This window comes from Rhinolophus sinicus, linkage group LG18, assembly GCF_036562045.2.
Source record: "Rhinolophus sinicus isolate RSC01 linkage group LG18, ASM3656204v1, whole genome shotgun sequence".
Lineage (NCBI taxonomy): Eukaryota > Metazoa > Chordata > Mammalia > Chiroptera > Rhinolophidae > Rhinolophus > Rhinolophus sinicus.
The window spans coordinates 10,326,070-10,350,168 of record NC_133767.1 but is presented as its reverse complement, the minus strand read 5'-3'; the positions used below and the strand labels follow the sequence as shown (position 1 = coordinate 10,350,168).

General features: G+C 41.2%; 1 protein-coding gene across 50 annotated transcripts in view; it reads left to right on the top strand.

Moving 5' to 3' along the window:
* The window catches only part of RBFOX1 (RNA binding fox-1 homolog 1), a 1,997,160-nt gene that overhangs the window by 1,858,895 nt on the left and 114,166 nt on the right, over window positions 1–24,099 (top strand). For 42 of the 50 annotated variants that reach the window (XM_074323033.1, XM_074323030.1, XM_074323034.1 and 39 more), the window contains 4 exons: window positions 4,775–4,918; window positions 12,051–12,104; window positions 18,872–18,964; window positions 20,713–20,773. In XM_074323033.1, the coding sequence (XP_074179134.1) occupies window positions 4,775–4,918; window positions 12,051–12,104; window positions 18,872–18,964; window positions 20,713–20,773 (352 nt within the window). The remainder of the gene's footprint in view (window positions 1–4,774; window positions 4,919–12,050; window positions 12,105–18,871; window positions 18,965–20,712; window positions 20,774–24,099) is intronic. The other 8 variants (XM_074323048.1, XM_074323035.1, XM_074323047.1 and 5 more) reach the window with 2 other exon arrangements.

Sequence of the window (24,099 nt, the reverse complement as noted above, 5' to 3'; positions counted from 1 at the left end):
AAAAATATTCTGGGGGACATTTGAACCTCAGAATGTTTTTGTTTGTCCCAACTCAGGAGTAGACCATTGGCATCTCGTGAGTGGAGGCCAGGGGTGTTTCTGAACAGCCTACAGTGCACAGGACACCCCACACCAAAGGGTTAACCAGCCCGTGACGTCAATTGCTCTGTCATCGATCTCTGCTCTGGGGGGGGAGGGGCGGGGGCAGGGATAAAACAGTGAACCATTCCACAGCTTCTGTGCTCCTGGAGTTTATGTTCTGGTGGAAAAGACACGCTACACACATGAACAGAAGCATGCAATAGAAAGGGAAGAAGTGGAACGTGCCATGGAAAAAAATCAATGGACAAGGGCAGATGGGGCCAGTGACGGCTTCTCTGATGGGTGATGACGTCTGGGCAGAGACCTGATCTCTCACCTCCTTATCTCCCCAACCTTGTTACGAGGTACATTTCCAATTCACCTGGGCCCCAAATGACGTTAGAGCCAAAATGACTTTTAAAAATCAGACCCCGAGTCAATCAAGAGTTCTTCCTTCAGCACTTAAGTCGCACTAAGCCTTGGCATGTACCAACCTTGGGGGAAGGCAACTAGAAAGCCGGTCATCCCTGCCTTTCAGAAATACACATTCTAGATGTAAGATCCTGAGATTTGTCACACTGTTTTATTTTTGTCCTTAAAAATTTCACTCTGTGTCTTTGCCATAAGCTTCAATGAACTTTTCGGGGATACTGCCACAGTTGAGGGTTAGGGACACTGCAGACACGTGCTTGTCCTTAGAGAACGTTGGCTGCTTTGGGGGACTGGTGGGGGCCTTCTCAGCCCGGTGTCCTTGCATCAGGGGCAGATGCAGAAAGGCAGTCCGTGAGCCGGGGCTGCTGAAGGGAAGACACAAGTCTCCTGTCTGTTTTGGGAACTCATTATAAAGTGACCAGTGTGACAGGCGGGAGCCCGGGGCAGCTCTGGCAGGCATGGACATTGTCCCCTCTCCAGACCTGGTTTGAGGCGAACCCTTTTGAGAGCCTCATTCATGCTGCCTGGAGTGGTAGGAAATGCATTCGCTCCTTGGAAACAGTTCCACATTATACTTGTGCATGCGGTTTGTTTGTTTGTTTGTTTGTAGTGGGTTTGATGGTGGCTTTCAAAAAAAATAGGTCCATGTCCTGACCTTCATAAACCTGTGAATGAGATCTTATTCGGAAGAAGGGTCTTTGCAGATGTGATGAAGTTAGGGAACCCAAGACGAGATCATGCTAGATTTAGGGTCATCTGAATCCAATGGCTAATGTCCTCTGAAGAAGAAGAAGAAGGCAGAGGGAGATTTGAATTCCAGATGCACAGAGGGAAAAAGACCAAATGAACATGGAGACAGAGACTGGAGCTGCAGTCAAGAGGTCAACAGGAGCAGGAAGAAACAAGGAGGGATTGGCTCCCAGGGCCTCCAGAGGGGGCGTGGCCCTGATGGCATCTTCTTTGTAGATTTCTGCGCCCTCCACACACACGAGAGAATACATTTCTGTTGCATTAAGCCACCAAGTTTGCAGTCATTTTTTTGGAGACTAATACAGGGACATAAAACACAGACGTGTTCTGATTGGTTTCCCTGAAAGTTCCCAGAAAAGGGGAAAGAGAAAGGTTACACCCCAATATATTCAATAAGAGAGTCAGTAAGGGTCACGCCTCCAGGTCTGACCCTGTAAGTGCTTGAGGCTCGGTAGTAGCTGTTTTGTTCACCTCCATTCTCATTTGGTCCTCACCACAATCTCATCCCTTGTGTTACATCACACCGTATACACAGGGATTCTCAGTCTAAAGAAAACCTTTTTTTTTTTCTGTTTTTCTTTCCCAACCTCTGGATCCTGACATCCTTGCCTTTCCATTTACCCACCGTGTCTGAAACACTTTGGGTGTATTTTTTATTTTATGAGTTATATTTAAAAATTACTTTTAACACACAGGTATTCCGACATAGCGATTTATGGGCGTTTGTATATATGTCCACGCTACAAAATGATTAATTGAGCGTTGTATGTTTTTATCAAAGGAAACAACACAAAGATTTCTCCAAAGTCCTGTTTGACTAAAGATGATTAATTTTAATTTTCACATGAGCGGCGTAATGCTATTAATCATTTAATATGTTTAATCATAATCTCTGTAATTCCTAATTAGGTTTATTAAGCTGAAACATCCAGCAGTTATGCACAAATCCAAATCTAAGTTTCCTTCTTTGTATGAGAAGGAACGTGTTGTAATTTGCATTTGAACAGCAACTTCTAACAGGAGGGAAAAGTAGACAGGAAGCTGGGGTCTCCGTTGCTGCTTCTGCAAACTTAAAGGACTAAGACCCCAGCCCTCTGAAGAGTGACAGTCCTGGGGTTCAAGGTCATTTATATCTCCTGGACATGGAACCAAATCTCATATTATCAACAGAGAGAACGCAGTTCCTGTCTCTTTGGGTCTCAATGTTGTAATAATGTTCTTCCACGATCCCTGGAAGGTAGTGAGTTGACCATTCACTCTTTCGTTCTTTAGTTTATTCACACACTTGTCCTCCATTCACCCATTCAGTCAGTGAGTCAGCCAGCCATTGAACAGGCATTTGGCATTTGTCCGCCATGGCTGAGCCTGTGTCACGTGCTGGTCATGTCACATCCTGCTAGGATCCTTAAGTGGCTCCTTATACCTTATAGGATGAAATTTATACTCTTGCTGTGCACACAGGGTCCTTCATATCCAACCTTGGCTGGCCTCTGCCCTGCGCTCTCCCACCTTCCTTCACACATGCCCCCTCCGACCAGGGACAGCAAGGTCCACATATATGCCCCCGAGTCCAGAACATGCTCTCACCTCTCTGCATCTTTGCCCATGCTTTCCCGCCTGCTGGTACTGCATCAACCCTCTTCCCATCTTCTCTTAGACCCCGTCTAAAGATGTAACCCGCAGAACTGGCAAGCCTTGTGGAACCCCCAACTGTGCTGTGTGTCCCTTGTTTCAGTTTACTCAGCTCTCTGTGATTCGCTCTCATCTCAGCACTTTACAGTATACGCACATATTACAATTGTCTTTTTCTAATTGGTTATCTTCCACTAAACTTGGAACTGCCTGCCTGTGATTTGGACTAACTTCTGTGTCCGGTGGATAGTAGATGTGTTTCATAAGCAAAGGAGAACCTTTCTTTCATTTGTCCTGCGAAAGGCTTCTTACACTTCTCTTTTGACATGTAAACAAATTCATCTGTCTAAAACATGTGTCACATTTCGGTTGTTGACTACGTACCATGTGCCAAGCACTCTGCCGAGTTACTGTGTTATTGTGTTCAGCCCTCACAGGTCCTTAGAAGGGATGCACTGTTATTATTGTTCATTTTCCAAACTAGAAAACTATCACCACCCTCCTTATTCACTCCAATGGCATAAACAAAATGTGCCAACAGCAGGAGGTCTTGACCTCAAAATGCAATTCGAGGTGTGTGAGGATGGAGAATGCAAATGAAATCTGCCAGTTAATGCAAGTGTTGACGAGAAACTCACTAATTATGCCCATATTATTTTGGCATATATATATATACTTTTTTTTTCACTTTGTAAGATTGTCTTTATTATTTTACACCTGGCTGCCTGCATTGATAGTTTTGTCCCAGTTATATGCTTCTAAATTGCTTATAGGGAGGTGAGGACGATTCCTTGCTCATAAATTGGATGTGCTTCCGCAGAGATTTTCCATTTGGTTTCAGAGAAGCAGGTATCTGATGTGGATGGTATCTACTGCCCTCTGGCGGCAGTACGTGCTAATTGCAGGGAAAGTGTCTAGCTGGGGAGCATCTCTGAAATGTTGAAACTCTGAGACTGAGAGTACGGGAATGGGCTACAACGATGCTAAATGTAACGGTGACTTTTCTCCTCATTCCTGCCTCTATATGGATGTCAGTATAATAGCATGTTATCCAGGCTTTTATTTGGAAGGAACAGGGTGGAGGCAGAGTAATGAGTTATGCTAATAATATAACATTGTGTACACCAACTTATTGTAACCCAACGTTCTGCAATGATGGAGATACTCTGTATCTGCTTGTTCAATATGGAAGCCACTGGCCACATGTGGCTACCGAGCACTTGAAATGTGGCTTGTCATGGGGGCGGGGCGGCAACTGCAATCGGGCAGCACGGTCTGCACAATCCAGAAACAAAAAAGTTCAGACCAGAACAAAATTTAAGTCCACCAGATGGTTATTTGTATGGCAGAATACCAAACAGCCTTCTCTAACGTGTTACTGAATTTGCTAATATTTTATCTGCACAGCCTCAGCAATTATGTGGGCGTATTTTAAGATTTTTGAACACCCTCTTCTACCTCTATGAGTCATATTCCTTTCTTGATCAGGTTTTCTCCGATTGCCCTTAAAACTGCGCGCCCAGCACCAACAAGCCCATTCCTTGCTTTGTTTTCTCCATGGTGTTCATTTCCTGTGCCAGCTCCACGTGGATTTTTTTAACAAGTTTGTTGCCTGTGTTCTCCCAAGAGAATTACGCTCCCTGGGGGCAGAGTTCTTTGTCTGCTTGTTCACGGCTGAATCCAGATACATGATGGGCACTGATGTTCAATGAATGTTTGTTGAATGAATGAATGAATGAATGAATGAATGAATGAATGAATGACTTAGCAGTTCCTTTCCGTTCTGACATTTTCCTACCACACAAGGGAGGCAAAAGCACTTTGGAAAAGAGTACTGGGATCCACTCAGAACCTCTCCTCTTTGCTCTCGCTTTTTTAGCAGACAGATGACGCAGCGCCGACGGATGGCCAGGCCCAGACACAACCTTCTGAAAACACAGAAAACAAGTCCCAGCCCAAGCGGCTGCATGTCTCCAACATCCCCTTCCGGTTCCGGGATCCGGACCTCCGACAAATGTTTGGCGTAAGTACCACCTTTCTCCTCCGCAACGCCCACTCTGGGATGCCCAGAATCCTTCCCTCCGTGTAAGTTTTTGGTATTTATAATTCAAAGGTGAGATGTTTCCATAAAGGGGGGAAAGGGATGTTAGACGCTATTTTATGGGTATATTATGGCTAGGATCTCTCGATGATTTTAGTATAAATTTCTTTGCACATGTCCACCGTTTTGCTGAACGGTCTCCTAATTAGGAACTGGAATGTCACATGGAAAATGAACTCCTAGATACACACACTGTTGAAACAAGCCCATTGATGATACCAGATTGAGTGGCTCAGGACCCTATGTCATGGCTTCAATAAACATTATGCGTCATCTTTGTTCTCTCTATTGCAACTGCCAAATTATCATGACATATCCCTGCATCCTTACTCTTTCCCAGGCACTGGGCATGCAGATGTCAGCTGCAGCTGTAGAGAATAAGCAGTTCAGCATAAAGGCTTCATTAAAAAAACTAGAGGTGTCTGAGTCTTACTTGCATCCTGATACGCATTGTACTGGAGTCGGTGAGATGGATTGACAGGTCCTTATGTGAGGTGATGCGCCTCAAATGACCATTGTGACACGTGGAGTGAGCTGGAAGCCCCACGAACCCAGAGACAATAAATGATAGATAGAGTTGCTCCTTCATGGGACATCCTGTCCTGGTCCTTTTTCTGGACGATATCTGCACTACCCTCCTTGGGAAGGGATGACTGTTTCATTTCTTTGGGCTCAGCTCCACCAGACGACAAAGCTGTGATGGACTCGGAGATCGTTCATGTTTGCAAATGTCTGTTTGTCGGTGATATCCGGCGTTGGTGTGACATAGCTGTGAGTCCATGAACAGAGAGGTATCCTTAACGTGTGACTCCGAGTAAAAGGTTGGCTGCCTGGAGATTCTTCTTGTAAGAGTTTTTGGACAGAGGCAAATATGACAACAGGAGTAAGAAAAAGCCCAACTTTCATGCCGAGTTCCGGGCAGAGTAGCTCTCATTCCCCTGATGAAAAGGGGTGCTCTGGTTCATCGCTCTGTGATTGTGGGGTTCGCTTGCACCTTTTATTTCTTTAACATGCATGATGTTTATCGAGGATGCATCTGACACAAAAGCAGAACAAGCGTCCTAATACTTAAGATACCCAGACTTGAATCCTGACATTTCAGAGGAAAAGGTCAGCTTCATGCACTTTCATCCCTCTCATTTGGTAATAACCTTGAGTTGAGCCCTCTAGCTCTTGCCGAGCAGAGATACCCTCGGGCACTTTCAGGTCAAAGATGACTTTGAAAAGTGCAGAGCATTCAAAGTTAAAGTAGAGGTCAAGTGTGCATAAAGCAGTGAGACCAGGATTGAGTGATGGACAGTCAGAGGAATTAGATTCCTTTTGCCACAGCCGCTTAGGAAGACATCTTGCTTTTCGGTCCCTCTTGACTCATCAAGTGTCCCTGGGATGTTGACTTTGAATTTGGCCCTTGTAATGATCGTCTGCCGCTCTTTTATGGTGTCACTTATTGCAGCACACCCCAGTGCCCACCCCTGAGGGTGCTCCATCCTTCCTGGTCTTCTGAGTTATCTTGAAAGTTGCCGGACAGCTACACTGCTAAGGTGGCGAGGCATTCAAAGTAGTCACAGCTAGAAACTCCTAAAGAAGGGACCCTATGTGCATGAATATCTGAGCCTCAACTCTTACAGGCATAAGGCAGGTGGCACAGAGCAAAATCTTGCCAAAAGACTGATTGTACGACCAGTTGTCAAACCTTGATCAGCATCTGTTGGCTTCAGAGCCAGTTTTTATAAAAGTCAAAATTGTCAAGCAACTCACAAGAAGTCAACTGACAAGATGATGGATACACTTACTATCTATGAATTAAGAAAATACAGCATACAAGTATTCAGTAACACCAAAATTAATTCTGTGTGTCACCACAGCATCTGTATTCATTTAGGAAAGTATACAAGGTGTTTTTGTGGATTTCATCTATAAAAATTTGGGGGCACATATGAATTCCTGAGCTCTGCAATAACTCTGAGGCCTCCTTGGCTTACAACCATCATTCTGAAGAAACGGAATTTTAACAGTTAAAACAAAAAAGAAAAGTCTAGTTTTCCTGGCCAGACGTCAGTGGTGGCAAGCCCATTAGCTTCCCACCCTCCAGTTGAGAGAATTAAGCATGGTTTCCTCTTTCAGGTCAGAGTTACTCTAATAAATTACATTTTAATCCCAATCAGGTATTTTCCAAGTGATTTGGACACCAGCTATCGTCTGTCCTTTTGGTGCTGTATTTTTCCTTTGTCCCTTCTCTTTGGCAGAAGCTACGATGAGGGGGGTTACAGAGAAGAACCCTCATACAGCGTTGTGTGCTTTTCTTTTTTGTCTCTGGTTAAATATGGCCATGAGACTTTCAAACTGAAAACATAACAAGACGAAAAACCAGCTTCCTTTCTCAAACTGCCTACACCCTGGCAGTGTTCATAACAACCTCTGTAACCGGTAATAATTCAATCAGGAAGTCTGCGATCTCTGCAGGCCTAATGGTTACCATACAATAGGTGCCACATACTGTCTCCCTAATTTGTGGCTTTGGTATTTCTTCGTTGCAATTCTGGTTGTCTTTCTTCCACCGTGCACTTTGTTTTCTTTCCATTCTCCTCTTTTGGAGGCATTTGCTTCAGGTTTTGTCATTCAGTCTTCTAACTCATTATAGATTTTCTTTTCGTTTTTTCTTTTAAGATGGAACATTTCTTGATTAAGAAGTTGTGTGGCCACAGTGTCCAAAGCAGAAGGCAGAGTCTTTTTCAAACCCCTTTTTGGGTGTGAGTGAAGGGATTTAATATATGATCAGAGGCATTAGTTCTGGGTGTTTCACTGGAAGGAACATTGATCCTGCCCTGGCTACTTCCTTCTTGAGCTCTGTCTTCATTTTGGAGATCACCCAAGAGCCTGTGCTTCCTTAGTATTGAGTTCTTGAGAATCCCATTAAAGGAATGTATGGATTTCCACCAAATTAATGACAATATTTTGCTCTTGAACACAAAGCTTAACTTAACCTAATGTTCAAAATGGAAGCATTTCTGGGTTTGGGGCGAGAGAGGTGGTTATAATACATCCAGACCATTGATGCAACATATTCTATCATAGGACTGTTTTTCAAAACAGCTGCTCAGTGAGTACCAGGTTGCAAATTTGCACAGTACCCTTGACATCACAGCCTTGCTTTTGTTATCAAACTACAGATGCTCTGGGATGACCGGTTAGCTCAGTTGGTTAGAGCGTGATGCTAATAACACCAAGGTTTGCCGGTTCGATCCCCGCATGAGCCACTGTGAGTTGTGCCCTCCTCAAAAAAAATAAATAAATAAAAATACAGACACTCTGAGCATGAATGCTATCTACTTAAATCTGTCTTTATAGTCACCGAAAAACAGATCACATGACTTTTAGAACATACAAAAGAAGTTCCCGTGGTCACCTTTGTGGTAATAAAATGGAGATATCTCTACCTCCAGTGTTAACACCATAGTTCCATCTACCATGATGTTATAAGTAGTGTAGCCATTTTTGGGGCGTGGCATGTGTCTCCTATTTCTACATTCTCACCATGAAGCGGACCCCCAAGAAAGCTTAGCCTCTCTGTACACTCTTTGAACTAATCTTTACTTTCATGTTTCATGCTGTATCTATTGAGCATCTCTCACAGTTTTGCAGAGAAATATTATTCGATCTGAGGAGGTCTAAGATATGCCTGGTATGTATTTGCCCACGTGAGTGCATATACGTTTCCAGATTTTGTTTTTGATACAGCCAGTGAGACACCTTGGGCGGGTTCCGAATTGTTGTTGAATGCCGCTGAACATTGGTGTTGAGCAAACAAATGCTAGTTATGTCTGCGAATGAGTTGTGTCTATTTAAATTGAAAATGTGCCAGCTGTGTTTACATCATTAGCACCAAACTTCCCAATTAAACTGTTGATACTATAAATATAGTACACAACTGTCTTAGAAGTGGGGCTTGCATCAGCATTCTTCTTACAGCTCGTTTCCTTGGCTTTGAGAATCATCAGCCCATTGGCAGCTGCCAAAGAGGCAAACATTTGAGACCATTTCAGGGCATATGGTGTCATTGTTTCATTTAGGGAAAGACACATGCTAAGATTACTTTTTGATTGTTTCTGTCTCAACCAGATCTTATTTTAAAGGAAGTGTTTTTTGTGTGTTGACTGCTCACAGAATGTTCCATAGATGACATTTGCTTCATGGTTTTGGAAGAAGTCCTTTTCAAGCTTCTCTATCCATAAATATGCATGCTTTCAAGCTCTTCTGCCTGAAATAAATATGATAGCATCTGTGTGGACTGACTCTTCTAAGGTTGCATCAAACTTACTGCTTCTGAGGAGCTCACAAAGCTGGAGCTATGAAATTTAGTTCACCTTTCAATGGCAAAAACCCTTTGTTTCCCAAATCTGAAAGTTTTCCTCTTCTATTTTTAATGATTTTTCTCTGCCCAAATCTAGGGCACTGAAAATACTCTGTAGAAGGATGACGTTCTCTTGTCTGAAAGACGATTTGAGTGTCCACAAATTGCAGGGTGAGTGAGTTGTGTGTTTCTCGGTATTTCCATTGTGCAGGCAGACTGCGTTTTATGGCCCTTCACTTTACTGCACTTGACAGATAACGACATTTTTTACAAAGTGAAGGTAAGACCCCCACCCCCAGCAGCAAAAAGATGACGCCTAGCTGAAGACTCCAGTGATGGTTAACATTTTTTAGCAATGAGGTAATTTTTTAAAGCGCGTACATTCGTTTTTAGACACCGTGCTACTAGATGCTTACTAGACTACACACTAGTGTGAGCACAACTTTTATAAGCACTGGGAAACCAAAGAATACATGTGATTTGCGTTGTTGTGCTAATTTGCTTCATTGCCATGGTCTGGAACCGAACCCGCAGTATCTCCAAGGTCTGCCTGTGCATGCTAGCAGTGTAGTCCTTCCCTCTCCTCTCCTTGCTGAAACTTCCCTTGTTGGCTACTTCCTGTCCTCCTGCTTCTCTGGGAAGTAGAGAAGCACTTGCGCTGAACAACAACAAACATCGCAATCTGCAATCCCCTTGGTGGGACCATATTCTGAGCCCGGGGCCTATTTCAGTGACACAGGATCCTATAAGCTTTTGGATTCCTTTTTCTCATCATCAGAACTACTTTTATTTCAAGAGCAATTTATATTACACGCGCGTATGCATATGTTTTTCTGTCTTTCCAGGGAAGGTGGCTTTATTTGCGTATTCCAAAGGATAGCCTCTGTATGTTCCAAATAATTCTTTTCTTGAATCTTCGTCAAACCCTCTTGACATTTACTATCAGGGCCTCCCACTGTTCTATGACTGAAGCTCATTGGTCAGACAAGTTGCCCTCAATCGTCTGTGTTCAAATCGTGCCTTTTCTGTCACCAGTACCTTCCTCCCAACCACTCTTTCAGGGCATGTGGTGCCCACTCAGGGGAGAGAGATAGAATATAGACTCCCCTGAGGTAACAAAGGATGCAGTAAAAGTCCAGGCTGCAGAAGCAAGTGGAACAACAGTAGAGTTCAAAGGAAAGGAAGAAAAAGGATGGAAACATTACTTTACGTTGTTCTGTTTATTTTTTTAATCACTAGCTTGAGCATTTGCTGTCATTCTACATCAGGGTAAAATTTTCATCTTATTTTTCCCTGGACCATGTCACATACTTTCACACCACCTTTTCCCATCTATGTTAAAGTAGAATAGACCACATTCAAAAATTGCCCACTCTACTTTATGTGATCCGAGAAAACTGGCAGTATTCCAGAGTCAGGAGAAAGGATTTTGGATTATTAGATGCTTCTAGGGTCAGGGTCCCTGCTCCCTGTATTTAAGTGTGGCTCATGAATTACTTAATATCCTTTCTCACGAGGACTACCCGTTTTAGCAAATAAAAAAACACACAAGATACAATAGTTGAATGTGAATTTTAGGTAGCAAATACTGTACTAAGTATAACTATATCCCCGGGAGACATGGGGTATTATTTTCCTGAAAATTTTGAAACTTAAATTTAACTAGGTATCTGTAGTTTACCTGGCAGCCCAGTTTGTCGTCTGAAGCTGTGTTTCTAGACTTGAATATATTGAGTTGCCTTCACTTTTTATAGAGCCTGTTCATGCTAACTGTCTAAAATCTATTCGGTTTTTAACAACACGGAGAACCATATTGAGAGAAGTACATTTGCACCTGAAGACTAAAATCACAGTGACTGTGTTTCCCCGAAAATAAGACCTAGCCAGACAATCAGCTCTAAAGCGTCTGTTGGAGCAAAAATTAATATAAGACCCAGTCTTATATTATGTTAGATAATTATAGTATACTACAGTATAGTTACTATAGTATACTATATATATATACTATGTATATAGTATATATATAATATAGTATAATATAGTATAGTTACTATATTATAGTAAAATAAGACTGGGTCTTATATTAATTTTTGCTCCAAAAGACACATTAGAGCTGAATGTCTGGCTAGGTCTTATTTTCAGGGAAACACAATACACTGGTGTCTTGGTTATGATGGGTGCCCATCTAGTGAATTGTGCTTTTATCTCTTTGTACTTGTCTTGTGTGGCCTGGCTGTTTCTAGCTTTATGGGCCAAAATTCTCAACATCACATTCTGTTTGGACATTTTACCACCCAAATCCCACTTCATCAAGGGTGTTTCTCCAGTGGTTAGTGGAGTAGCCTAGGAGGGTCAATATATACGTTTCCCATTTTTAACCTTTGCTGCTCAGTGCCTGGGAAAGCAATCATGAACGCATAAAGAAAGGAAAATCACGTTAACCTCTTGATTACCTATTTTGTACCAGCTCCCTGCTACGATATCTTCCTTGGTGGGGTGTGCCATAATGGGGAGATCATATGTGTGGTTGTATTTTCTCTTGGTTCAAGTGTATTGTTTAATGATAGAACAACATAAAATGTATATATCCTTGTATATTAAAAGAGAAAGACAATTCTGGCTTGAGGTAACAATTACCAATGTGCATAATAAGATTTACGCTAGTTCTTTTCTTGCTTATAAAATATTTCTATTTCTTTGCAGCAATTTGGTAAAATCTTAGATGTTGAAATTATTTTTAATGAGCGAGGCTCAAAGGTAAGCAACTTAATTCACTTAAGAATTGTTTAGCTTATTTTAAAATGCTTGTTATGAATAATGGGAAACAACTGCACTGTTTTAATCACCACATTGTGAAAATGCACTTTGGTGGGAATTCCTTTGGAGACCACCTTCAGTTTCTAAAGTGGTGGGAAACACATTGGGTTCTGTTTAAAATATATAAGGGGGTAATTTAAAATTGCTGTTTTATATCTATCTCTCTCTATATATATATCAAGTTTCCGGAGGAAAATTACCCATGCTTAAAAAAATAATGTTGTTGCTACATTTTTGTTTTTCAGTGATAATTATGTTCTTTATATTAAAAAGTGAGTTGATAGTCTCATGAGCAGGTAAATATGTGATTATTCTGTATTAATAAAGTGCAGTTATTTTCCTGGGTTGTAGGGGAGAAAATCTCATATACACCAACCTTTTGAATATAGTTTTATTCATTAGTATGTTTACCAATTCACATTTTGCAATTTGCCACTGCTTTGAGCCTGTTTTTCTTATAGGAAACCAATTTTTAAGTCGATTTTCCTAGAGCTAACAGTATTAGGAAAATCGGCATTTTGAGCACTTGCAAAATGCAAATATGTTGGGAGGAAGAAACAAAAAACAAAAAACAAGGCCAAACTCTTCCAAAACATCCTCTGTATCAGGGGCCATCTAAGTGCAGTTTTCCAAACTGGCTGCATCAGTTTCACCTGGGAACTTACAGGAAATGCAAATGCTCAGGGTCCAGCCCAGATCTATTGACTCAGAAGCTCTGAAATGGGGGCCCAGCCATCTGTGTTTTAACAAACCTTCCAGGCCTATCACAAGGGATAAGCACTGTCTTCTTATTTTAGGCACATGCCAGGGCTTCATCCGGATGCCAAATGCCCCTTTGCCCATTGGTGTGTTGTGGTTGCTAACATGTCCCCCCTCGGCCTGTACCCACAGAAAACTCAAGGTCCCCATCAGAATCTCTCTTGAGTGGGTAGTGCACGTGGCATAGTGGCAGGTACCGGGCGATGTCAGGTCGCGATGACCTAAAAAGACTCCTACTGACCTCAGCCCCAGCAAGGAGGCACTTTGAGTAACTGCCTTGTTTCCAGAGCACCACATCCCGGGCTGTCAGGAATTTGCAGCTCACTTCTCCTTGCATCCTCAGCCTGTGAACGTGGATAGTAAGAGAAACTGCTTCCCAGGTACAGAGAGACCCTGACTTGAACCCCATAACTTTCCTTACACAGGCGATTTGGGACACGTCAGTCACAGCCGCCGGGAGGGTTCCTAGGAAACACAGGTTTTATCGAAAGCGGCCAGTGCCAGGCATTTGGCTGTAGCAACCACAGGCTCCCCACGCAAGCAGACATTTGAATTTATTATATCTGGAGCAGTCTGCACCTCTCCCTTCTAAGCAGATTTGGTATTAACTGAATAGGAGAATGCTGATTGAATTGAGAGAAGAAAATTCTAGTATTCTCTTCTCCCCAGCCAAAATGATGTTTGGACATGCCAGGTGAATTTTAAAAAGAAGAAGATCAGTCTATTATAGTCTCTGGTTCTTCTAGTTCAGGGACCTTGTCATTCTATCACGTCAGCTCTTTTACCAGTGATTCTTGCCATGTCAGTAGTTTGACCTCTAGACTGGGAGAGAAAAGTTACCTCTCTTTCTGCTGCTTGTATGGAAATCATTACAGCGACTATTTCTATACCTGTAAAGCCAAGTGCATTAAGACAGAAACGTACCCCATCCCATCCTCGTCACTCAGGCCTGATGTGTTCTTGGCACAGTATTGGAAGATGCCCTGGTATGTTGGTCAGCGTTCTTCTAATTTGTCAGTAGCACGACTGCTTTAAAAGGCTTTCGTTTTTCGTATTTTGTGTTTTCAGATTTCTATTTAATTTACATTTTGTTGTGTAACTTTTGCCAGTTGGAGAAAGCTCTGTAATTCCTTCGAGCACTGTTTTGGGACATTGGAAGAATGTCGTTTGCTGTTTTGAAAGTGCAATGGCGGTGCTGTTTTTAAGACTTCTCCCATCGTATCCGTGATTAGCCTGTCTCCAGGGCTTTAGGAATAAGACCACTAACTTCACCTTATCCAGAGACAGACTTTGCAAAGCTGCTTTTTTTTCTTTCTTTCTTTCTTTTTTTTAATTTGGAACCATCAAAAATAGCCTGTCTTCCTGGGTATGCTCCCTTTCAAAGAACCAGCCTTGCCGGGGTCGCTGCTGACTGTTTAGGTCTGATTGGCGTGTCATGAAGACAGTCCATTTGGAAACTGCTAAACAGGGCAATGACTCACGCAGAGATATTTTTCATATCTGACATCATCCTTTACGGGAAACAGCCTATTTAAAGGTGCATTTCCATTTTAATGACTGAAAAACCTGAACCGTTGTTATGACCTCATTTCTTTCGTTTGGTGCTAGGGAGACAGCCAGGGAACGGGTAAGCCCTTAAGACCCAGGAGCTCACTTTCGGACCATTCTCTTTGCGGGTAGTCCCAGAGGCAGGTCACTCAGGGCTGAGTGAGTATGGCTGTATGTTCTGTGGATGTTTGGTGTATATTTGTGTAGGTGTATATGTACACCTAAGCATATGTACATATACACCTACACATACACAAGCAGCATCTATATTATCCTGCGAATGTATATCACAAGTCATGCGTTCCTGTATGGAAGGCAAGTATACAAGGAAATCACATCTTGAAAAGATACACCCGACTTTGTAAATGAGAACAAAATAGCATTTAGGGGTGAGAGAGCCTATAATTCATCTTTCCTTGTTAGGAGATTTAAAAGCATTTTTGTTTAGCTCTGAAATGTTTTATTTGGGGGATATAGCCAGATCTAGCTCCTTTTCAACATACCTGGGAAATACACGGTCTGCTCTTTGAGTCCATAGGTATCTGTCAGTATGGGTTATAGTCCAGGCATGAGGCAGGCGAATCAAGTGTGAGCGAGGCAGCAGACAGCCATCTCCCATCATTCTGGTAGATTTCCCCGAGTCGCAGGAAAGACAGACCACGAGGACAGACTACTGTGATCCCGTCTGCTGTGTTCTGTGGTGAATGAGACGATGCTGAGAATCTAAGCGGCAGACCAGTGTTGTTAGAAGGTGGGAGGGCTTCTGGGAGGAAGTGGCATGGAAGCTGAGAAGGAAAGATGAGTAAGAATTTCCCAGGGAAGGGAAGGAGGGAAGATGCTCTTCCAAGGGGTAGGAGCTACGTGTGCAAAGGTCACTGAGAAGAAGCAAGGTGTGGAGCTCTTGGTTCCACAGGAAAATGCACCTCAGACTCTGATCTACAGCTCCCCTCAGAGAGATAGCAGTTCCCTGCCCCAGAAGCTAGAGGGATCCGATGTTCACATGCGATAAAAAGTCATTGTATTCATCCATCCTGGGGGCCTCAGGCCTTTATTTAAGATAGAAAATGTATTTGCATTCCTACAAAAGGCAGCTGTCACCTAAACATACTTCAAGGCCGAAATAGAAAACTACAGGCATACCAAGAAGGTCAGAATTCATGACTCACAAAATTATTCTGAAATAATCAAGTTGTGCCTGAAGGTCATGGTAATCTGGCCTGTGGGTCGTGCCGTCCCATCAGGGGGTGGCATATGTCACAGGCCCTCTTCTCCAGCGCTGTTGCGCCTTCTTCCTGTAGCCCCTCGTACACGCTTCATCTTTGAGAGGTTGCAATCAGCGAGCACTGCACTCAGTTCCTCTGCTCCCCAGGCCAAGTCCAGAATATGCTTCTTTTGTTCCCCTTTTTAAGACGGAGAAAAATATTCAGGATATTTTTTTAAGAAGTGCAAGATGCTGTTTCCTTGAGATAGAATTCTGACCATGAGGCAGGTTAAAAGAAACAACCTCAGCATCAGCTTTCGACGTTGCCTGACACCTGTGTTTGATGGAGAGGGTCCCTGAAAATGTCCAGGTGACGGTCTCTCTGGTGATGGTGTAGTTCCCCAGATGAGCATTCCAGCAGTCTTCTGACCCAGGCAGCCATTACCCCTTCTTGTCAGAGTTGGAGGTCTGATTGTCCATTGGAACAGGTAGAAAAGTCCCTTGAGTATTTGGGGGACCGTTTCTGGAGCAAACTCTTCCTGAACCCAACTTTGCAAAATCTCAACTCATCAATCTCTGCAGCTTGAAATGAGAAGTATTGAGTAGCTCCAAACAAAGAGAGACGTTTAGCAGAAAATAATGAGACTAGGAAGAATAATAAAAAGAATCGGTAGATGCTCTTTCCTTCAAAACCAAGGAAGAACGTGAGAATGGAGTCCTTCCTTTGTCGTTTATGAGCTTCAGTTGGGATTCAGCATACGTTTCCATCTCCACCTTCGTTTCTCCCTGGCATGTGTCATGCCAGGATGGTTGGCCTTGGGTTCGGATCAGAATCGTGATGACTTAGTTCGTTGGGATGATGCAGGTTGAATGTTCCGTGAGACCTGGTTGCATCCTTTCCAGCACTGTGGTAATGACCGCTCGTGCGCATACACACCGGTGATGCCATCATCTGACTCAGGCTATGGAGTGTCTTTCCTTGTCTAGTGAGAGACTTGCTCCGGATGCTGCCAGAGTGCTAGTTTTCCTTATTCCTTTTTAAATGGAGGGCATGCCTGTCAGTTCTAGGGAATTTGGCTTGGAGGTGAGGAAGAGACTATTGTTATATGATTTTGGCTGGTCCCCTACGTCTAAGATCCAAGTAACTATGTCAGATAGATAGTCACTTCAAAATCTCACAGAATTCCAATGGGCTGCTCTGTTGAACCAGGTACTATGATATTCTACTTCATGCGAAGAACCAAAACCTTCTTTCGATGGTGCTTAGTGCTGGAAGGCGATGCGAATCCATTGGCTTTTTCAGCAGACTTCTGGGCTCCACTCGGGGACTCTGATCTGGTACCCATGATGTAGCCGGGCTTGGGAATCTAAGTGTTCAATATGCTCCCAGTGTCTTCTGATGTGCAACTAAGTTTGAGACCCACTGGGCAAGAGTCAGAGCCATCCAATAGAGCAACCCCACCCAATAATGTCATCGAAGAGCTATTATTTCAAAACTGTTGAGTTAGCAAGTATTTGGGACTACTTAATGTGGGCATGCCACCTCAGTAGGGTCCTTCTGTGACAGAGTATATCATCTTATATTAATCAAATAATTCAGACCCATCCTAATCTCAGACCCTCACTATGGGATATATTATGAAAGGTAATTCAGTCCAACTCCACAAAGTAAAGACATTTTTTTCTCTCTATAGACTCCTATCAAGTAATCATCTATTCTAGCTAGGCCCCATCCACAGCTGGTGTTCTTTATGGAGAAGCCCACGTGGACCTTGGAAATTCTCTCAGAGGCAGACCATTAGGCATACCTCTGAACTACCCTGAGCTTTGGAAAACGCTTTGTGTCCTAGTGAGTGACTGGGTTTTAACACTAGTTGGTTACGACTACCTGTTACTCGTAATTACTGTCTATTTTATAAGTTAACCGGAATATCCTACCGCCCCAACTAAGCTGAAAGCCACCATTTACCTTTATGTAAAGTTCAGCCATCCCAACACATACAATGATTTCACCCAGTGAAATCCAGAACAAGCTGGGCAAATTTACACTGGAATTGTTTCAAAAGGTTGGTGTATGTTTCTGAACAAGATGTACACATATTTTTAGGGGTTTTAAAAATAATGTGTCATATTTTCTGTACTCTTCTTAGGAACAGTGTCAGTGAAGGAAAAAAGATGGATTTTGACAATGTGACATTTAGTGGGATGGTTTTTTTTGAGCCTGACACATTAAAACAAATTGTGCCAGTGGTGAAGCAGAGGGTCCATGTGTTATCTATTAGGAATAGAGGGAATGCAGAGTGTTATTGTAAATAACATTCTATCACCAAAGCTTTTTTATTTTCTACCTGTTGATATGACAAATGAATACCAACATAATGTCTTAGAACTTTATACTATGTTTACTCATTTCCCTTGTTGGTTAATCAAGTAGTCTAGAAAGGTGATAAATTCAGAAGCATGTATGTTATTTTTTGGTGGGGGAGGGAGAAGTATCAATACAGAAACGTTATTTGAACTGTTTGCATTACTGATCAATTGATATTTATTTCTATTCATTTCATGTGATTCTTTTATTAGATCAGAGTTTAAGATTTATTATAAAAAAAAGGTCTTTCCTTTTTTGTAGGCTTCTAATTTTTATTTTTGAGAAGTAAAGGCTATAGAATTGATCAATTTGAATAACCCTAAAACTGCATGAAGAAGAGACGTTCTTAAAAACCACATGGCATGACTCTGTAGGCAATGTTAGAAGATTTTGGCATTCATTGTTGAATTTCGTGCACACGTTTTATTTTCTTTTATTCTTAATTTGCATGTCAAGAAAATGGTTCCCTTTTTTTTCCTCGTTATTTCATTTTATTCTCTGTGAAGACACTGTACATTTATTTTGATCTCATTTTCTTTCCATTAGATTTATTTTCTTCTGTAGTGACATTTAGAAAAGTATTTTGGGTATCATTCTTTGAATTCTTTAGGGGTTACAGCTAACTGGTGACAGAAAAAAATATATATATCTTGTTCACATTTGTTGCTTACTGATCGCACATCTTAGTACTCTTATAATTTCTCTAATTTGCATGTTACAGAACGGAAGCCAGGACAAGACATAGAAATTAAAGCGAGAGAACGTTACACAGTGGTCGTTGACTGAAATAATAATCTGCATGTTGTTTTCCCTTCTCCCTCCTGCATGCAGGGATTTGGTTTCGTAACTTTCGAAAATAGTGCCGATGCGGACAGGGCGAGGGAGAAATTACACGGCACCGTGGTAGAGGGCCGTAAAATCGAGGTGCATGTTCAAAATATTTTCCTTTACATCTTTTTTATAAATGTCTGCTTCACGCTCATTCGTTGTTTCAGATGCATCATTGTGTCTTGTATGTGACCCTATGATTCCCTTCTCATTGTTTATATATATATATATTTATATATAAAAAGGAAAACTGGCCTTACTTTTTTTTTTTCAAATTTTACGTTATTATGTTACTCTTATTACTGCTGAAAGGTGGATGGCAAACGTGAGACAACAGAAAGTTAATCTGAGAGGTTTTTATTTTATGTTGTTTTTATTTTTATTTTCCATGATGTAGAGTCAATGGGTGCACTAGATTCCAAACAGTGGACAGAGTGTTTCAAAACAAAACAAAACCTAGAGCAGTTTCTTTTCTTTTTCTTTTTTTTCTTTTCTCTTTCTTTCTACGGCAGGGTTGATGAGGGATCCACAGTGGTGTGCAAATTAAGCCAAATTGTGAAAGAAATAGCATTCAAAACAACAATTGTGTTTAAAAAAAAAAAAAATGAGAGGTTTGTGTCCTTCAGCCTTTCATTTTTTTTTTTATTTATTTGAGAAGCCAGTTTGAACCTTTGTATTCTTTTGATAATAAAGTAAATAAACAAACAGGATTCCTGTTCAAAATCTGGCCCCTCTTTGTGGATACAACTGATGCTAAGATTCTGATGTTTAGAATCACCTCTTTCTATCACTGGATCGCCCTCAACGTGGCCACAGGGTTGTGTTTGCTAAAACTTAAAAAAAAAAAAAAAAAACCAGTTACAAATGCTTTAGTCTTTGGAGTAAGATGTTGCATATTTTGCCTTTCATTTTCCCCCCTCGACGATAACGCTTAGGCCCCTCACCAAACTCTCAGTAACCATGGTAACTGTATACAAACCCATGCTGGCGATGGTGGTGAATGGTAAGTGGTGAAGTCCATCTGCCGTTACACGTATTTAGTGCTGATATATCTATATACATATATATATACCACGTGACTTTTTTTGACTTGTTGTATTAAGTTTTCTTGATGCTCTATTTTTTTGGATATTGGTACGCCTGTAACTGAGTGTACGTTCTAAGCTAGCCTGGGAGGCACTGACTGGATTGAGATATGACCGGTGCACACCTTACTCCGATCGTTGACTCCATATTGTGTTAAACAATGCACCCTCTCTTTTATCCTTTTGTTAGCTGTGACTTTAAAGCTTGAATGATTTTGTTAATTCTTGCGATGTAAAAGGCTCTTGTTCCAAGTGTTGAATGCTAGATGTTGCTTTTCCCGATGGTTCTTCCCTCCTCAAGTGTTGCACACGGCTAAACCTTGTTTGTCCCTTTCTTTGACATTTATGTTCCCTTGTACTTTGTCTCTCCCCTCTTCTACTCCACTGCATGTTCCTTCATATGAACTTTCTTTTATGTTTAAAAAATATTGTTTCTGTGTTACCATGGGGTACACGCATGCTTTTAAATCTTCAATTATGCAGTTCCTTTTAATTTGCTTTTACTGTCTCCGTATTAAACTTTTAAATGATATGACATTGCTTTATTGAAATGATTTGTAAGTTAAATGGTTATGATGTAAATGTAACTATAAAAATGTATGATTTTGTTATGCACCTACTGCCTTTTATAAATTAAAATGCATTTCAGTTTTTTTTTATTTTTTTAAAAATAAGTAATCACAGTCATAATGCATGCTATTGATTGAACTGTGTGCTGGCTATGGAGTACGTGCTCATTTGGGTTTTCTATGTACATAGGTAAACAATGCCACAGCACGTGTAATGACAAATAAAAAGACGGTCAACCCTTATACCAACGGTAAGTACAGATCGGCCTTTTGCAAGAAGTCGCCTCTCCCTCTGAAGCTATTAAGTAATTTAACTAGGCAATCTGTTTCAACAAGCCATATTTGCCTCAGTCTGGCGACTGTCCATGCTGCTCACTTGCTACAGTGAACCACCTGAGTCAATATGATAATTTTTACAACAGAGGCCAATGTACTTTTCAGGTTAACTGTACATGCCTTTCTTCCAGGCGCTCTAGGGTAACTCCCACTTGGGGGTGAGGTACAGTAACTATTTGGGAATAAGTTGGATAATTTCATTTGTTGTCTTGATAGTAAGTTGGGGGAGGATGGAGGTTTTGTTTGGTTGTTTTCAGAACCACCTCCTCACTGCTCAGTCCTTCCCGGAGGTGTGACTGCAGACTTTGGTTCTGGCTTTGAGTCTTCTCTGGAGTTATTAGGCTTTTGATGTGATTAGGCTTGGAGGGTACCACGTGACGCGTTCCATAGTGAGACCAGAGTATTGGAGAGTATTATTTGCTCGTGTCTGACATTCCCAGGGCCGTTTGGTCCAGGTGAGGAGGTGGGTGTGTGTGACAGACCCCTCAGGACAATGCCTTTCTGCCCTAAATAACCAAGAAGACATCTTGACACTCCCCATATTTAGAATTCACCTATATATGGAGAGACATTAAAAATGTTCAAACATTTTGATTCTTTAATCCTCCTCAGGGTAAATCTCTCCTAAGATATATAGGGAGAAAAGCTGCTGATATGCTAACTGCATAACTTAATTGTACTCAAAATTAGGAAGACAGTAACGTAACAAGATTTATATGCTTGGTGGAATATTATACCCATTAAAATGAGCAGGATGAAGACTGAAAGGGCCCCATAATGAATGAAAATTTTTCAAATAAAAGATTATATGGAAGGCATGATTTGAACTAAACTGTAATGGGAATTACACCAAGATGCTAATGGTTGAGTTGAATTGTGAGACTAGAATATATTTTTTTTATAGGTTTTTAAGAATAATATTTTATTACTGTCATAGGGAAAATGTATGGAATTTTCCATTTTTATCGTTTTAATTACATATGAAACATGGAAATACAGGTTCATTTTAAAAGAAGAAAGAAAGAAAAGGCTAAAATATATTTTGAATAACACCACTGCCAACTTGGTTTCCTATCTCCCTCTTCAGAGGATGTTCCTATTACAGAATATTGTCTAGACTTTTATTTTGCATTTTCATGTATATTATACGGAGTAAGCATATATTTACAGCATTCACAGTATCATGTGCGTGCTTTTTATAGAAATGGCATTATGGACTACATATTGTTAAGTGACTCTTAAAAATCAGTATGGAGTTCTTTCAATGTTAATACATATAGACCATATTCGTTCTTTTTGGTGGTTACATAATATTCCATAAAATGGATATATGGTTATATTCTGAACTCCCATCCTGATTGATATTGAACTTTTCTTTCGTGTTACAATCATTAGTATTAGCATTGGGTAGTTTTATTATTTTTTCTTTCTTTCTTGTGCCAATGGCTACCAATTTGGCGAAGTCAGTTCTTATTTTTAAAAGGGGCATCATTAAATAGAGATGTACCCTTAATATGATAGGCCTCTAAGTGGAAAGACCAGAAGAATTATTTATTCTGCTGATGCATTATCCCAGCTCCAGCAACCCAAAGCATATCCTTAAGTGGAATAGAAATTTTGCACAACAGACTTTGAATGCCCAGTGCTGAAATGAAGCCACCTTGGATTTGTGTCGTGAAGCCTTTCTACTTGGCTGAAAATGATGGTTCTGCAACTTGCCAAGTCAATACATGAAGACATCAACCTGACTGGGGGCATTTTTAAAAATTATGAAATAGTGTGTGTGTGTGTGTGTGTGTGTGTGTGCATTCACACACCTGCATGTTTTCTTGCAGAGGCATAGGTACTCATGTGTATTATTTATGTGAGAAAATTAAGTAAGGGGGCCAAGTATTATTCCTTAAGCCATATGTATGCTTGTTTATTTTAAAGAGTTACTGATCAATGTCATACTCAGGGGCTGAAAACTGGACCTGTGGGATTTTTGCACACAATTCAAAGCCCATGTATTAACAGCCAGCATTTCTGGGACGCTGCCTCTATGGCATTATGTTAAGCATATTACATGCACTGGGCACCACCACCCCCAAAAAAAAAAAAAAAGGAAAATTGAGATTGAGAATTAAATTAGTTGAAAAATAAATAAATAAACAAATGCAACGGGCCCACATGAAGGCTTTTAAAGAGGACACAGTTATCCCCATTTTAAAGATGCAAACACCGAGGCTAGACAAGGTGAAATAATTGGTGAAGTCTTTTCCTTTTACTATGAATTGACAGACTCTTCTGGCCATGCCTGTGTGTGTGTGAGTGCATCACTTTCCCCCATCATCTTACAGAACTGCACTCAAATGGCAACCGACTGCAATAGCAGAAGGATTATTAAATGTGGACCCCAAATTCCTGCCAGATGGTGGCATAAACATCACACACCCATTCCAGGTAGTCACGCATTCTTAGTTTCCAGGAATAAGTCATACCGGGTCCCTTATCCATATCCCTGGAAGGAGGCACTCAGATCTTTATCCTGTCACATGGATGGGAGGGGTCGATGAGTTGGGCTTACTGTACCTAAGGGGTCAATGGACAGTCACAGTAGAACCGACTTAAAAAATCCAATGCAAATCCTAATTACATAAAGACAATTGGCTCTTATAGAGGAGATCATGGAGACTTTGGGTTTTCAAAGAAAAGCAGTTCTCAAAGCTTTTTCAATCTTTAGTTCATGAGTATCATCACTGCAAAGAAATTCTCCCATAAATTGCAATACAACATAACCAGAAAGGTACAGGGGCCCGCTCAGATCCTTAACAAGGGTGATTGTGTTAAGAGGGGCTATTATCACCAGAAGAAAAAAGAAAGTGGTAACTATGTGAGATGATGGATATGTTAATTAACTAGATTGTGGCAAATATTTTACAAAGTATGTGTACATCAAATTAACAAGTCGCACACCTTAACTATGTATAAATTTTGGTTGTCAATTATACCTCAATAAAGCTAGAAAACAAAATAAGGTAAGTCAGGAACAATGAAGTCACATTGAAATGAGAAAATTAAGTGATCAGTGAGATTCATTAGCTACCTAATTCGCTCTCACAAACCATCAAACTTACGCTTCCACACAATTATACATGACTAGAGTCATCGCATTTTGAGGTCATCTGCAAGTGGTGAGATATAAATACCAATGCCAACATCACAGCCATGCATTCCTTCAATCATGTAGCCAACACAAATG